Source organism: Vombatus ursinus, unplaced genomic scaffold (assembly GCF_900497805.2).
Source record: "Vombatus ursinus unplaced genomic scaffold, bare-nosed wombat genome assembly UNPS02014797.1, whole genome shotgun sequence".
NCBI classification, from domain to species: domain Eukaryota; kingdom Metazoa; phylum Chordata; class Mammalia; order Diprotodontia; family Vombatidae; genus Vombatus; species Vombatus ursinus.
This window is the reverse complement of record NW_020954575.1, coordinates 16,234,045-16,248,278: the sequence shown is the minus strand read 5'-3', so window position 1 is coordinate 16,248,278 and position 14,234 is coordinate 16,234,045. Positions and strand designations below refer to the sequence as shown.

The 14,234-nt window shown below is 45.5% G+C and overlaps 2 protein-coding genes across 3 annotated transcripts in view; both read left to right on the top strand.

Moving 5' to 3' along the window:
- Positions 1-1,854: 1,854 nt before the first annotated feature.
- On the top strand, positions 1,855-6,415 carry PSME3 (proteasome activator subunit 3). 2 transcript variants are annotated; one of them, XM_027870538.1, is made up of 11 exons: positions 1,856-2,091; positions 2,840-2,872; positions 3,014-3,076; positions 3,509-3,613; positions 4,362-4,410; positions 4,703-4,815; positions 5,077-5,145; positions 5,486-5,553; positions 5,648-5,702; positions 5,847-5,933; positions 6,172-6,415. In XM_027870538.1, exons 1-11 carry the CDS (start codon positions 2,050-2,052, stop codon positions 6,250-6,252), a joined length of 765 nt encoding a protein of 254 aa, XP_027726339.1. In that variant the 5' UTR covers positions 1,856-2,049; the 3' UTR covers positions 6,253-6,415. The 2 variants fall into 2 exon arrangements, with proteins under 2 accessions (XP_027726340.1, XP_027726339.1); XM_027870539.1 differs by lacking the exon at positions 3,014-3,076 and having other exon boundaries at positions 1,855-2,091.
- A 3,345-nt stretch (positions 6,416-9,760) lies between these two features.
- Positions 9,761-14,234, top strand: part of LOC114049115 (retina-specific copper amine oxidase-like) — an 8,884-nt gene continuing 4,410 nt past the window's right edge. Inside the window, exon 1 of the mRNA XM_027870302.1 lies at positions 9,761-11,368. Coding sequence (XP_027726103.1) covers positions 9,781-11,368 — 1,588 coding nt within the window. The 5' untranslated portion in view covers positions 9,761-9,780. The remainder of the gene's footprint in view (positions 11,369-14,234) is intronic.

Genomic DNA, 14,234 nt, shown 5'->3' with positions numbered 1-14,234 from the left:
CCTTTACTCCTAGCCATGTACTCTTCTATCCAGTGACGCTGACCTCCTTGACATCCAACAAAAAAGACATTCCATCTCTCAGCTTCAGGTATTTTCCCTGGTTGTCCCCCCATGCCTGGAATTCACTCCTTCCTCATCTCTGCCTACCAACTTCCTTTAAGTCCCAACTAAAATTCTATCTTCTACAGGGAGCCTTTCCAACTTTTCTTAATTCCAGTGCCTTCCTTCTCAATTGTTTCCTATTCCTCTTGTACACAGCTTGTTTGTACATATTTGTTTGCTTGTTGTCTTCCATATTAGATTGTGAATTCCTTGAGGGCAAGGACTGTCTTTTGTCTCTTTTTGTATCCCTAGTGCTTAGAACAGTGCCTGGCATATAGCAGGAATTTAATAAATGTTTATTAACTGACTGACAAGAACACCCTGGGGTGAGTAGCTTATGAGGTGTAATGGAGAACTGAACTTAAGAATTGGAAAAAAAAAAACCTGGGTTCAAATCCAGCTGTGAAACCCTGGGCAATTAACTTCTCCTTTCTAAGCCTGTTTCTTCACTCTTAAACAGTATAATAATAGTATCTCTATCTTATGGGGTACTGAGGATCAACTACAATAAAGCATTTTTCAAACTTCAAGCTGCTATAAAATAAAGCTATTCTTTACACCTTTTATCCTGCCATGAATGGTAAAAGCTAACATCTTGGTGTCAGCAGCTGAATTTGAACTCATCTTCCCTTACTCCAAATCCAGGACTATAAGGAAGAGACAATACGGGTCGTAGAATGTAACTACAAATTCTCTGCCCACTACTCAAGGAACTGTGAAGACCCTTTGCAATTCTCTTCTGACACAGGGTACAGCACAAAAAACACTAAGAGGTTTCTTGTGTGGAAAGCAATGTGCTGCTAGATGCTTGAGATATAAAATTTTGAAAAGACCCTTGAACTCATAGAGGTTACAGTCAAGTGGGGTATAAGACCCAAATACCTATAGCTGTAATAAACATTACATAAGAAGTATATTTGAGAGTTACAAAACAAAAGTGCTGATGGGGTAGCCCAAAGAGAATGACATTGGGGCAGGACTTCACCGTGCATGGTCCTAAACTGTTGTCAGAGCAGGGTGTGTTCTCTGTTTTTGGCTATGGTTTCTAGACCTGGCTCGGTCACCTATGTAAGCAACCTTGATTAACCAACTTTCCATCTCTGGGCCTTAGTTTCCTTAACTGTAAAAAGGCAAGGTTGGACAAGGTAATCTCTAAGTTCCCTCTGTAATCTAACTCTTTAAATCCTCTATTGATGATGAGTCAGTCGCTGTCCTCGGAGGGCTCCCAGATTAAGATAAAAGAAACAGGACAAGACGGGTGCACTTCCTCAGCACAGACCAGGTGGTTGGCACCTGGGCAAGCATCTCGGGGCCCTGAATTGGCTCGCCTCCGCCGGAGGCTTCCTGCACCTGCTGGGTTCCACTGACAGCCCAGGACCCGGCCCGCAGTGATGACGTCATTGCGACGCGACGGCGCATTGGCGCCTCGAGTTCATCAGTGATGCTATGACTGCCCGATGATGCCCGGGGCCCTTGTGGCGTCCTTCACTCTCTACGTAATGCCCCGGGGCCCAAAAGAGGAAGGCACAAGCTCTTGTTAGCCGCCTAGGGCGCCCCTGACTCCCATCCTCTGCCCCGAGCGGCTGCTGAGGCCAAAGACGACAGAGACCACGACTCCTTGGCCTCCTGCCCAGACTTGCGCTTCGCGTTAGGGTGCGCGTGCGTAAGAGCGCGCGCCCGGCACGTGCCGCCCGCGAGCCCGCCGGCGATTGGCTGTGACGCGACTTCCGGTACAAGCGGCGGAAGCCGGGCGGGCAAGCGAGTGAGCGAGCTGGGAGGCAGGCAGGCAAGAAGGCAGGCAGGCAGGCGCCCGGGAGGCAGCGAGGAAGTGAGGGAGCCAGACAGGCCGGCGGAGGCCCGAAGGAAGCCGAAGCCTGCTCCGGTGCCCAGGTCCTCCGGTCCCCTGCCCCGGACCCCCCAGCGGAGCGGACGCGGCCCGCCCCGGCAATGGCCTCGCTGCTGAAGGTGGATCAGGAAGTGAAGCTCAAGGTAGCAGCCCCCGCCTCCTCCCCGCGACCCCGCCGGGCCGGTTCTTTACCCTGCGGCGGCCGCCTTTGTCTCCTGGGGGCGTCTCTGAGCCCGTCGCCCCCTCCCTTTGCCCCGGGCTCTCCCCATCCTGCCACCAGCCCCGGCTGGCCACCAGCTCGTCTTGGAGGCGAGCGGAGCGTTGCTTCACCCAGGGATGCTACTACTCTGGGGCCGCTGCTGCTTCTCCCCGCGCTGGGCTCGGGGGAGGCGGTGACGGACACGTGTTGGGCCGAGTTCCCTAGGCAAGCTGCTGCGAAACCAACCCTCTCCTTATTGATGGTGCGGCGCCAACTCCCCCCTCCCCCTCCCGGCTCCAAGATCCCACAGGTGTTTGGGGTTGCTGTCGCATCGTCACGGAGGGTTGAGGGATGCGTTTGTGAGATCACAGCCCCCCAGTCCCCACTCCTCTACAACCCCCCTTACCTGAGGGAGCAAGCTGACATAGGGAGGGAGGAAAAACCGATGAGAGTTGGCCCCTATTCCGTGAGTACCACCCCCAAGATGGAGAAATGGATCGTCAAAAAAATAAAATACTTAGAATCTGGGGGTCTCTCATCTTCTTATTACAACTACAAGGTGAGCAGAGGCACCAGGAACGGTTTTTTGGTGGGTGTGTGGAGTTTTTGTTTTTTGCTCATGAGGGCACATCTCTTCCCCCTTGTTCCCAGGCCTTGGAGGAAGTCCTGATGTTTGTTCTTGCCTTTTGCAGGTTGATTCTTTCAGGGAGCGGATCACAAGTGAGGTGAGTGATGCTGCTTGTTGGGTGGGAAGGGAAGACTAATTTAGTTGGGGATACCCAAAAGAGGTCACCTGGGGAGTGTGCAGATTGGATGTCAAGAGCCCTCAAGTAAGCAGTAAGTCAACTTCACTGTGTCCCTTTCAGGCAGAAGACTTGGTGGCAAATTTTTTCCCAAAGAAGTTATTAGAACTTGATAGTTTTTTGAAGGTGAGAGATACTTCCTTTCCCTCACTTCCCTTCTGTAGCTACCTTTATCCCCAGTTCCCTCAGGATGCTGGACTCCATAGCAAATTGGAATTGTCTGCTTTGTGTTTGATTCTAACTTACGTTCTCCTTCCTTGCACCTTAAAAAAGGTTTTATTTGTTCCTTCTAACATACATTCTCCTTCCTTACACCTTAAAAAAGGTTTTATTTGTTCCTTTTGTTTTAACATTGGAGTAATTTCTAGATGTTATTGTACCTCCATTCCCAAGCCCATCCTTACAACAAAGGAGAATAGTTAAGCAGACTAGCTGACAGTGACCACATCTGACAGTGACATTCCACAGCCATAGCCTATCCCCCATCTTCCCACTTAAATCATCCTTCCATTTCTATTTAACTTGAAAACATACAGGTTGGTTTTTTTTTCTTTCCAGGAGCCTATCTTAAACATCCATGATTTAACTCAGATCCACTCAGACATGAATCTCCCTGTTCCTGATCCTATCCTTCTTACCAATAGCCATGATGGATTGGATGGTGTAAGTTTCTCTTTACTGCTCTCTGTTGTTGACCAGTAGATGCCCCTAGACCAGAGTTCTGTTTGCATAAGGGACCAGTGTAAGGACTTATTTTAGGGACTAGGAGCCAGTTTCTTTGAATTTACCATAATCCCTCTTGTTTCTGTTTTTGTAACATGAGAAGACTCTTAACTATCTTTTTCCAAAAACTGTTGTGAGATCCAGCAATACTGAAATCATTATACACTTTCTCTAGAGGTTATAGGCTATCTGGTCTTGGGCAAGACTTTTTTGCCAGTTTGTATCTCATACTCTGTCAACAATCAGGAATTCTTGCTGTCTAAGCTCACCCTTCCTTTTGACTTATACCTTTGTACGTAAAAATTTGATATGTGTAAAGTGCATTGCAAATCTGAAAGTAAGCACTAAATAAATATCAGCTGTTTGTAGAACTAGTAGACCTGAAGCAAGAATACCCAAATAAATTCAACCTATCCTTATACCAAATTATCTATTATTTGCTTAATGAGTCTAGCCTTTTCAATTAGATTATCTCTTAAGAGTGGATTTCTTGTTTTTACTTTGTCTTTATCCTGGGTATCTTAGCACTGTGCTATGCACATAGGCACATAAATGTTTATTGAATTGAGTGAAATCAACAGTGGGGGACTTTCAATTTAGGTTTTAGGACTATGGGAAGAGTAGGATAAAGTAATTTAAAAATTGATGTCTTTGAGGAGGGTAACATTTAATCTCTGCATATCCTTAGCCCAATTTGAAGAAGAGGAAGTTGGATGAGTGTGAGGAGGCCTTCCAGGGTGAGCACTATCCCTTTCCCCAAACCTACTTCTGTCAGCCCATTTTGGTTGATCTGATGTCCAGAGAGCTACAGTCTGATTGCATTTTCTAGAATTGAATGCACCTGAAATTGGAATTCTGAACCATCCAGAAGCTGCTTTTCAGTGGAAGAGTGGAAGGCCTGACCTGGCATTAGTGTCATGGGTTGGGGTGGGGTGGGGTGTGGATTGGCATACCAGGTCCTGGGGTGGGGGAGAGAGAAAAATGTCTGTTCCTCTTCCAGACAAAATAAGTTGTTTCCTTTCCCACCAGGTACCAAGGTGTTTGTGATGCCTAATGGGATGTTAAAAAGCAACCAGCAGCTGGTGGACATTATTGAAAAGGTGAAACCTGAAATCCGGCTGTTGATCGAGAAATGCAACACGGTAAGGCCAGAGTGGAATGGGGGGTTGGATGTGCAAATGATGATGGATTGGGAAAAACGTTATAATAGCTTATGTGAAGAAGAGAGTGATTTTGTATTTATTTTTGAGGTGGAAGGGCAGTCTTGCCCCTCCCCAACCCTAACTTCCTCTGTGTTTAGTGACACTTTTCTTTACTTTCTCCATGCAGCAGTAGTTTTCCCATAAGTAATGCTCTGCAACAGAAAGGCCACTGATTCTCATGTTGCTCTGTTTTCTTTCCAGGTCAAAATGTGGGTTCAGCTCCTTATCCCCAGGATAGAAGATGGGAATAACTTTGGTGTATCCATTCAGGTAATGCCTTCTGAACTTATCTCAGTGAGGTTATCTCATTGAGAGCAGAAATTTGGTCTTCTTTATCCTACATCCTTCTTTATCATCCCTGGTCTTATCTTTATATCCTATGTGGCTTTCGCACTTCTGCAAAATAGGTACTGGCTTGATTGTTTGGTAAAAGTCCTTGAGTGAAAGTCTACATATATACATGTTCATTTATGGGGGTAGAGGAGATAGCTAGAGGAAGAGGTTGAGGCATTTTCCCATTTGTTCTGCCTATTTTGGGTCTCTCCTAGCTGGTGTCCAGTGGGGTACAATGGATTTACTTTTACACATCCACCCTTTTAATCCTTCACAGGAGGAGACAGTTGCAGAACTAAGGACTGTGGAGAGTGAAGCTGCATCTTATCTGGACCAGATTTCTAGGTAGGACTTTTGGGAGCTGTCCCAGGGATTGGGGAACAGGGTCTGTCTTTGATTGCTTCTATTACTTGCTCTTTCCTCTTCTTTCTCTTTCCAGATATTACATTACAAGAGCCAAATTGGTTTCTAAAATAGCCAAATATCCCCATGTGGTAAGTGAGAAAATTGTTGGTGGGTGGGGATGGGAAATGACATTGGGAGCAGAGTGTTGAATAAGCAGACCTTCATCCTGACCCTGAAAAACAGCCACTCCTCTTTTCCCTCTCCCTTTTCTTTCCTTCCTTCTCATTCTTCAGGAAGACTATCGACGCACAGTGACAGAGATTGATGAGAAGGAATATATCAGCCTTCGGCTCATCATATCAGAACTGAGGAACCAATATGTGAGTGATCCCTTTACCATATAACCCTCCGGTTGCCCTGGCGTCTCTTAGCACTCATCTCCAGTGGGAGGGGGGTTAGTTTCTGCTTCTCATCTGAGGATTCAGGGGCATGAAGTTGGTGGTTGATATCCAATGATCCCATCTCCTAACCTGAAACTCTGTTTGAAGTCCTTGTGCCTATGCTGGATGAGAGCCAGGTGGGTGATTTTCCTTCCCCCTCCCCCAACCTCTCTCTCAGGTCACTTTACATGACATGATCCTGAAAAACATTGAGAAGATCAAGCGGCCCCGGAGCAGCAATGCAGAGACGCTGTACTGAGGCCAGGGCCAGAGCCAGGGGGACTCTGTGAGTCTGGCTCGAGACCGACATTGCCTTGGTTTGTTACATGACTATCGAGATGGGGAAACTGGCTGGAAATAGTAATCACACCTCTCTTCTGTTTTTAGTTAGAGTCTAATGAAGCTCTCATGTAGTTCTGTGACGTGTTTACCTCTTATTTCAGGCCTCAGGAACTCCTACCCTAGTCCCCATTCCCAACCTGCCTTGTGGAGACTCATTTCTGGAGCGTTTGCATATGTGTGTCCATGCACACATGCACTTTCTCTTGAACACTTTTCCCCACCCCAATCCACCTCTGGTCTCTTGGTCTGTTTGTCTCTTTTTCAGTTAGCTGGTTAGACATTGGGGGAGTTGGAAGTGAAAGAGCCTAGTGTTTCTTTGAGGGAATGGGGTGGGGGGGGCGCTACCCTTGCCTCTCTGTGGCATAGAGGATCCCTGATGATGGGATGGGGAGTGGGTGGGAGAAGGGAGGGAGAGGTTGTATTTCCTAAATTGCATCTCCCTACCACTGGGACCTCGGGAAATATTATACTTTCTACTGTCTCTTTCAGAGGGTTGTTGTTTTTTTTTTTGATGTCTTTATTGTGAGGTTTTCAGTTTTTCATATGTAGCTCTGCCACCACATATTCCTGACCCTATCACCAGATCTTTCATCCTCTTCAGGAGTCCATCCTAGCTCCAAGAGTCAGGTGTCCAGACTAAGTGAAGGAGGATTCAGCTGAGAGGCCCAGTCTGTTCAACCTGAGTAGATCATTGGGAGAGAGGGAGGGCAGCTACCATGCTGTGACTCTCAGAGTCTTGTTGGGAATTGTTACAAAGACTGCTGCCCCAACTATTTGGCTCTTCTTAAATCAGTTACAAATGAGAGGGTGGTGTTCTCTGCCCCTTAGATCCATCCTGATGCTACTTTTAGGCTTTTTCCTTTGGAAATATTTTTCTTATTTATATTTTTTCCCAAGGAGGGTAGGGTGTGTAGGTGTACATGTGCATGTGTGTGTGTTTGTGCTGTGTGTGAAAATCTGCAGGGTGGATCAAAAACATGAAAGAATTGCTGTCTCTCTCTTTGAGAAGTCTCTGGATATATTCCATTCATTATTACAGGTTCTTCAGCCTCCACCAGCTCTGTTACCCCTCAGAGAGAGTGCTTTTTTCAGCCAATCAACCCTTCCCCTATGTGTGTTTCCATCTTCCCTTCTGTTTTTCTCTCTCCTCACTTCCCTGCTAGTTTCTACCTGGGATGCATTACTCTCTGCCCCATTATGTTATAGTGAAGGAGTCAGGACATCGTCTTCCCATGAATAATATTCAGTAACAAACCAACTGTGTTTTAGTTGGGCCTCCCCTAGAACCCCGTTCCTGTCCTTAACCTACCTTCTCCCTCTCCACCATGTGTTTCTTGGTGTTGTTCGATTTTTTTGTTTGTTGGATTGTTCTGATGTCCCTCACCCAGCTTCCCCAATCCTTATCCTACCCCAGTTTCCCTGGATCGTAATGTAAAATTCTTTTACCATGTCAAGAAATTATTAAAAATACAGGTACTTTGACCTTTTTTTAAAGTCACAGACCCCAGTGTGATCCTCAGAAAATTGAGGCCAGTCTCCATACACACACCTCCCATTATAGGCTGACTGCAAATGAGGTGAGCAACCTCTACTCTCCCTTCAAAGATATAAAGATTGATCTAACACTGTCTTCCAGTATTAGGGGGAAAGGTGGACCCTTTCTCTGATGGCCCCACAGTCTGTCTTGGCTTATGTTAAAACCGGTGCCTCCAACCTTTTCTCTTCTGGCATCTGTGTTACTTCCCCCAGTGATTCTCATGAGCTGCCAGTAGGGGCTGCTGTGCTCTCATGTAGTTGGTGTGGAGCTTCCTCATCATCAAACTTGAGGGACCTATAGTATTTGAGCTGGAAGGTCATCTGAACCCAAGATGCAGAACGACTTGTCCAAGGTCATATTAGCTGGTTAGTGCCGAGCCAAGACTAGAATGGCAGCAACCTAACTAGCTTGATTGGTGCTTGACGCACTGCACCACCATGCCCTTTGCCTGTCCCTTTTTCCTTTGTGCAAGGGAGGGGTGAAGTGGAAAGCATGCCGTGCCTGTGATTTCATTGGTGTGGGAGCTCCCATCTAGGAGCTTTGTTTACCATGGTAGATTTGTATCTTCTATCAACTCTAGTATTAGAGAGTTAACTGGAGCATTCGAAGAAGACATTACGTGACTGGCTCAGGGACACGTTGTGAGGATGTGTCAGAGACAGGGTTTGATCTCTGATTTTCAGAAGGGTATTTTCAATTCCTTAAAGACTTTGTATATTGATACTTAGTCTATGCTCACTTCTAGGAGTGGTGAGTTTTTTGTTTGGTTTTTGATATGTTTGACTGGGACTCTCCTTGATTTACATCTTGCAAATATACCTTTCATTTCCCAGTCATACTCTGATACAAGCCTAACCTTGCTGCCACTCAAAAACAGAAAACAAAAACAACTAGGATTTGTTGTCTTCCACCTCTCAGAATCAGTTTAAAAAAAAACCAAAACTATAGTGTGGGAAATGGGGTGTGAGGGAGAAACATGGGAAGAATACCTGCCTTCTGTGATGGATGGTCATGTTACCTATATAGAGTCCTGGGACTCAAGAGTTCCCTTTTCTTTGAAAGGCTTGTAGGACCTAGCTTATTTGCCCTAAGGAAAACAGAAAGGTAAATGGGGATAGGAAAGTGGGGTGGTACAGATGCTGGCTACCTCTAGGCTCCCCTTGGACTGTACTTAAATGGAATCCTCACCTAAGGCTCTGTGAAGAAATGAGGAGAGGGGCATATATATACAGCATCCAAATTAAGAAAGGATTTTAGAAATTAACTATTACAACTCCATTTTATAGATGAGGGGACTGAGACCTTCCCCCCCATCCCCACCCTTCAACCCCCCCCCCCCATAAAACATAAAGTGACTTGCCCTGAGTCTCAGAGGATATTAATGGATAGAGCTGGGATTTCAGTGCAGGGCCATCCTTTTAGGCTCTCTGACTTCCAGTCCAATGCTCTTTACCTCTGCACAAGGATGCCTCATAAGGAGACTTTTAAAGCAGGAATCTTTTTCCAGCACCTGTTTGGTTGTACTTCAAGATTCTAAAAATTTCTTTACCCTTGGTCTATGCTCTCCTTCAACTAAAGGAAACCCCTAAATTAAAAGTTTTTAACCAACAACATTGGCAGTGATGAAAAGTACCTACAGTTTTTATTGTTGTTGGAACCTGACTACTGGTGTACTGGGGGGGGGGGGGTGGGCAATTGGGGAAGCCAAACCACAGAAGAGGAAAATGGAGAGGGCAGGACCAAAGAAGCCATTTACAGGGAAAATTACATATCTAGACCAGAGGGTGGAGAGCTTTAGTCCTAACCCAGTGAGTAGCTTTCTTTCCCAGAGTTGATACCTGGAGCTGGGAGAAGCAACTGGGAGAACTCTCCCTGGGACTCCTAATACTTAACTGTTTGGTAGTCACTATGAATATGAAGGTGGTCCTGGTCCTTCTGGCACTCTCCATGGTCACCATTTTTGCTCTGGTTTGTGTTCTGTTGACTGGTAGGGGTATCTCCAGCCAGCCTCCCCACTGCCCCTCAAGGGCTCCTGTCAGGCGGTTTTGGCTGCATTCTAATAGGAGTCGGCTGTTCTCAGATCTGACCCAGGAGGAGTTGGCCTCAGTGATGCGCTTCCTGACCCAGCAGCTTGGGACAGGGTTGGTAGATGCAAGCTATGCGAGCCCATCAGACAACTGTGTCTTCTCAGTGGAGTTACAGCTGCCTCCCAAAGCTGCAGCATTGGCTCACCTGGATGGGGGAGAACCGCCGCCTCCCCGGGAAGCTCTAGCTGTGGTCTTCTTTGGCCATCAGGCCCAGCCCAATGTGAGTGAGTTTGTGGTGGGGCCATTGCCAAATCTTTCCTACCTTCGGGATGTGACTGTAGAACGCTGCGGGGGTCCCCTCCCTTATTACCGGCGCCCTATGCTGAAGAATGAGTTTGCCCAGGTATGGAGGCACTTGAAGGAAGTAGAATTGCCCAAGGCACCTGTCTTCCTGACTTCTGTCTTCAATTATGATGGCTCTTCTTTGGCACCTGTGCCCTCACCTTCTCATGGCTTTGAATCAGGAGAGCGTACCACCTGGCTTGCCCTCTATCAGAATGTCTCAGGTGCTGGCTTTTTTCTGCATCCTGTGGGACTGGAATTGCTGCTGGATCATGGGGACTTGGACCCAGCTCAGTGGTCCATCCAGAAGGTCTACTTTCAAGGCTATTACTATGAGGACCTGGGCCAATTGGAGCAAAAGTTCAAGGCTGGTCAAGTGGATGTGGTTAGGGTTACTCCACCTTTACCAGATGGGGCATCATCTTTGAGGCCTAAGGTTCCTCCAGGTCCTCCTCCTCCCCTACAGTTCTCACCCCAGGGTCTCCGATATAGCATCCAGGGGAGTCAAGTAGCCTCTCCATTTTGGACGTTTAGCTTTGGCCTTGGGGTATTCAGTGGCATGAGGATTTTTGATGTATGGTTCCAGGGGGAGCGGGTGGCTTATGAGATCAGTGTCCAGGAATGTCTCTCCATTTATGGTGCTCACTCACCTAAGACAATGATGACCCACTACTTGGATAGCACTTATGGGATTGGTCGGCACAGTCGGGGGCTTGTGAGGGGAGTGGATTGTCCCTATTTAGCCACTATGGTGGACGCTTATGTGCTGGTGGGCCAGGGGACAGCCAAGTTGCTCCCTGGGGCCCTGTGTGTATTTGAGGAAGCTCAGGGGATGCCTCTTCGAAGACACCATGATCAGGCACAGGGTCGTTATTTTGGTGCTGTGGCTGGTTCAGCTCTTGTTATCCGGTCAGTGTCATCTGTGGGCAACTATGACTACATCTGGGACTTTGTGTTACACCCTCATGGAGCACTCGAGGGACGGGTCCATGCCACAGGCTATATCAATACAGCCTTTCTAGGTGGGGGAGAGGATACCCTTCGCTTTGGGAACCGTATAGGGGGACAAGTTCTGGGGACAGTGCACACGCATGCCTTTCACTTCAAGCTGGACCTGGATGTAGCAGGTAATTTGGGGCTGGGGACAAGGAATCTATAAGGAAAAGGTTCCAAAACACCAATTTTTGGAAGGAGGCCGGTGGGATATAATTGGAGTCCCACACAAATAGTGTAATGCATTTGGTGAGTAACCTAAGTGATTATGTTGTCCACTTTATGAAGTATCAGGTACAGACAGTCCATGAAACATTAAGTTATCAGGTGTCAGACAAGGTGATGACCTTGCCTCACATGCTCAATCTAGTCAGAATTATTCAGTTGTTTTAGGTTTTCTGTTTCAGCCCAAACTCTGATCTCCTATGCCACTTGCAGCATGTTCTGGATCCATTGATGTTGCAATGTGGGAGGTGTGGGCAGCTGTATGAACTACAGGGATCCAGGTGGCTTGGGTGAGTTAGGTGGTTACCAGCAAGCCAGCTGTTGTGGCCAAGGGAGGGTATGAGGGAGGCCTGTGTCACCTAATAATAACTAGCGTTGTAGAGCTCTTGATGGGTATTATTTCACTTGAGCCTCACAACAACTCTGTGAAGTAGGAGCAACAGATACTGTTCCCCATTACATAAATGAGGAAACATCAAGGAGAGTGAGTGACTTTCCCACATTGCCGTGATTTGAACCCAAGTTTTCCCAACTCCTAAATTCAACACTAAGAGCATGCATTTATTATGTAACACCTTAAAGGTTTTGCGAAGTACTTGATATGTATTAATTATCTCAAGTGATATCCACCTGAGCCTAACTATAAAGACTCAGGTACAGCAGGGTTTAATGGAGGTGGGGAGAGGTTAGGAACATACCTGGAGGAAGCTCCCTTGCAGCACAGGATTTCTGTTGATCCAGGGATGTTCCTTAAAGAGATCCCATCAACAGTCATTTAAGAAGAAAGGCATCCCATTTTCCCTGCTGTGAGTAGCGTCTTGTGCCAACCTTAGAAGTTAACATGGGAGGTATGTTTTGTACATGTAATGGATTTTTCTTACCATCATTTCGGTGGACAGAGGATGAAGACTGGCAGTAAAATCTGCCAAAGTCATCACAGGATTTGGAGCTGGAGGGGACTTTGGAGATCATCTATTTTAACCCCCTCTTTTTTGTTTTCCTATTTTTCATTCTAGTTTTTTATTTTAATAACCATAAACAAAAGCAAATTAAACACCAAATCAAATGTGTTTGCTTTTTGTACTTTCAAATCTGTCTTAAGTTCTTTTCTGCCTTTTGTTTTCTTCCCTTCCTTCCTCCTTCCCTCTCTGCCTTCATTCCTTCCATTGTAGTCAACGTATTTATGGTTCTGATTCTGTTTTCTTGATTTGTATCTTTTTCCATAGGTCTCCTTGTATACCCTGTGTGTGACATAATATATACAATTATAATTATTGATAAGTTGTGTTTAACTTCATGACCCCGTGGACCATATTGTCCATGGGGTTTTCTTGGCAAAGAGACTAGAGTAGTTTGCTATTTCCTTTTCCAGTGGGTTAAGGCAAACAGAGGTCAAGTGGCTTGCCTAGGGTCACATAACTAGTAGGTATCTGAGGCAGGATTTGAGCTCAGGTCTCCATGTATGTATGTATGTATGTATGTATGTATATATGTGTATATATACATGGATACACACACATCACAGCAAGGGACTGGACTTGTGATTTCATTGATCTAGAGAACTTCAGATGAAACTCCCTCTGCTGAAGCAGGTTGGCACCTTCTCTGCAATTTATAGTTTTAGAGAGTTGCCTAGTGTACTAAGGGGTTCATAACTTGCCACAGCCCAATGTATGTCAAATGCAGGACTTTAGCCCTGGTATTCCTGGCTCCAAGGCCAACTCTCAATCCACTAATAGACATTGGTACACCATAATATTTTCAGCCATTCTTTGATTTTGGGGCATATAGATGGTTTCCTTTTTTTTTTTTTTTTTTACTATTGCAAATAAAGCAATTATGAATATTTAAACTATAAACATCCCTTCACGATGTTTTAGGGTAAGGTCCTATAAGAATTGCTAGAACAAAAATTATAATCAGTTTTTTTAGTCTCATTATGTATTGATATATATTGCCTTCCAGAATGTTTGCACCAGTCTGCAACTCCACCAGCAATTTATTAAAAGTTCCTCTTTCTTTGCAGTCGCACCAATTTTGATTTTGATTATTTTTGCTATTTTTCCTCACCCTAGTTGGGTATGAAGAATTATCTTAAGGTTGTCTTGATTTGTATTTTTCTGGTTACCAGTATTTTTATTTAGTTATTAGCAGTTTGTACTTCTGAATTGTCTGTTCATGTCTCTTGATCATTGTTCCATTGGTCATATACATATGTGTTCGTATACAGAAAATTACATATGTGACAGTTAAACATATGTAAGATCTTTATAGATTTTTGTATGTCAGATTTATCTGATATTTGCTTTAAATTCTTTCCCCAAGTATCTTTTAATTTTAGAGTTAATTTTGACTCCAATAGTGTTCACTTGTTTGACAAAAATATCCCTCCTATCCCTAGTCAAGACAAGTATATTATTCCTTTCCCTTATTTTAAAAGATATTCAGGTAACGACCCCCTCATTTTACAAATGAGAAAACAGCCCCAGGGAGAAGTCACTTGCCAAAGTCACACAGGTAGTAAGCAGCCTCTGAGTTTGTGCCCAAGACCCATGGTAGCTGAATGGAATCCTCCAGGAAGGTTTTCTGTGTGAGGTGGTATTTGAGTTGAACTTTAAGGGATGACTAGGGATCCAGTAGGAAAAGGCAAGGAGTGAGAGCATTCCACAGAATGCACAGCAGACATTGCACTTAAAGGCAGAGTTATAAGAGGAGAAGCAGAGAGAGAAGGTGTGTGTGTGTGTGTGTGTGTGTGTGTGTGTGTGTGTGTGTGTG

Excerpts from the sequence above, each read along its gene's own strand:
- PSME3 (XM_027870538.1), top strand. The coding sequence starts at position 2,050 with ATGGCCTCGCTGCTGAAGGTGGATCAGGAAGTGAAGCTCAAG. Across the intron at positions 4,411-4,702 it reads GTGTGAGGAGGCCTTCCAGG|GTACCAAGGTGTTTGTGATG; the intron begins GTGAGCACTATC and ends CTTTCCCACCAG. Across the intron at positions 5,703-5,846 it reads TAGCCAAATATCCCCATGTG|GAAGACTATCGACGCACAGT; the intron begins GTAAGTGAGAAA and ends CTCATTCTTCAG.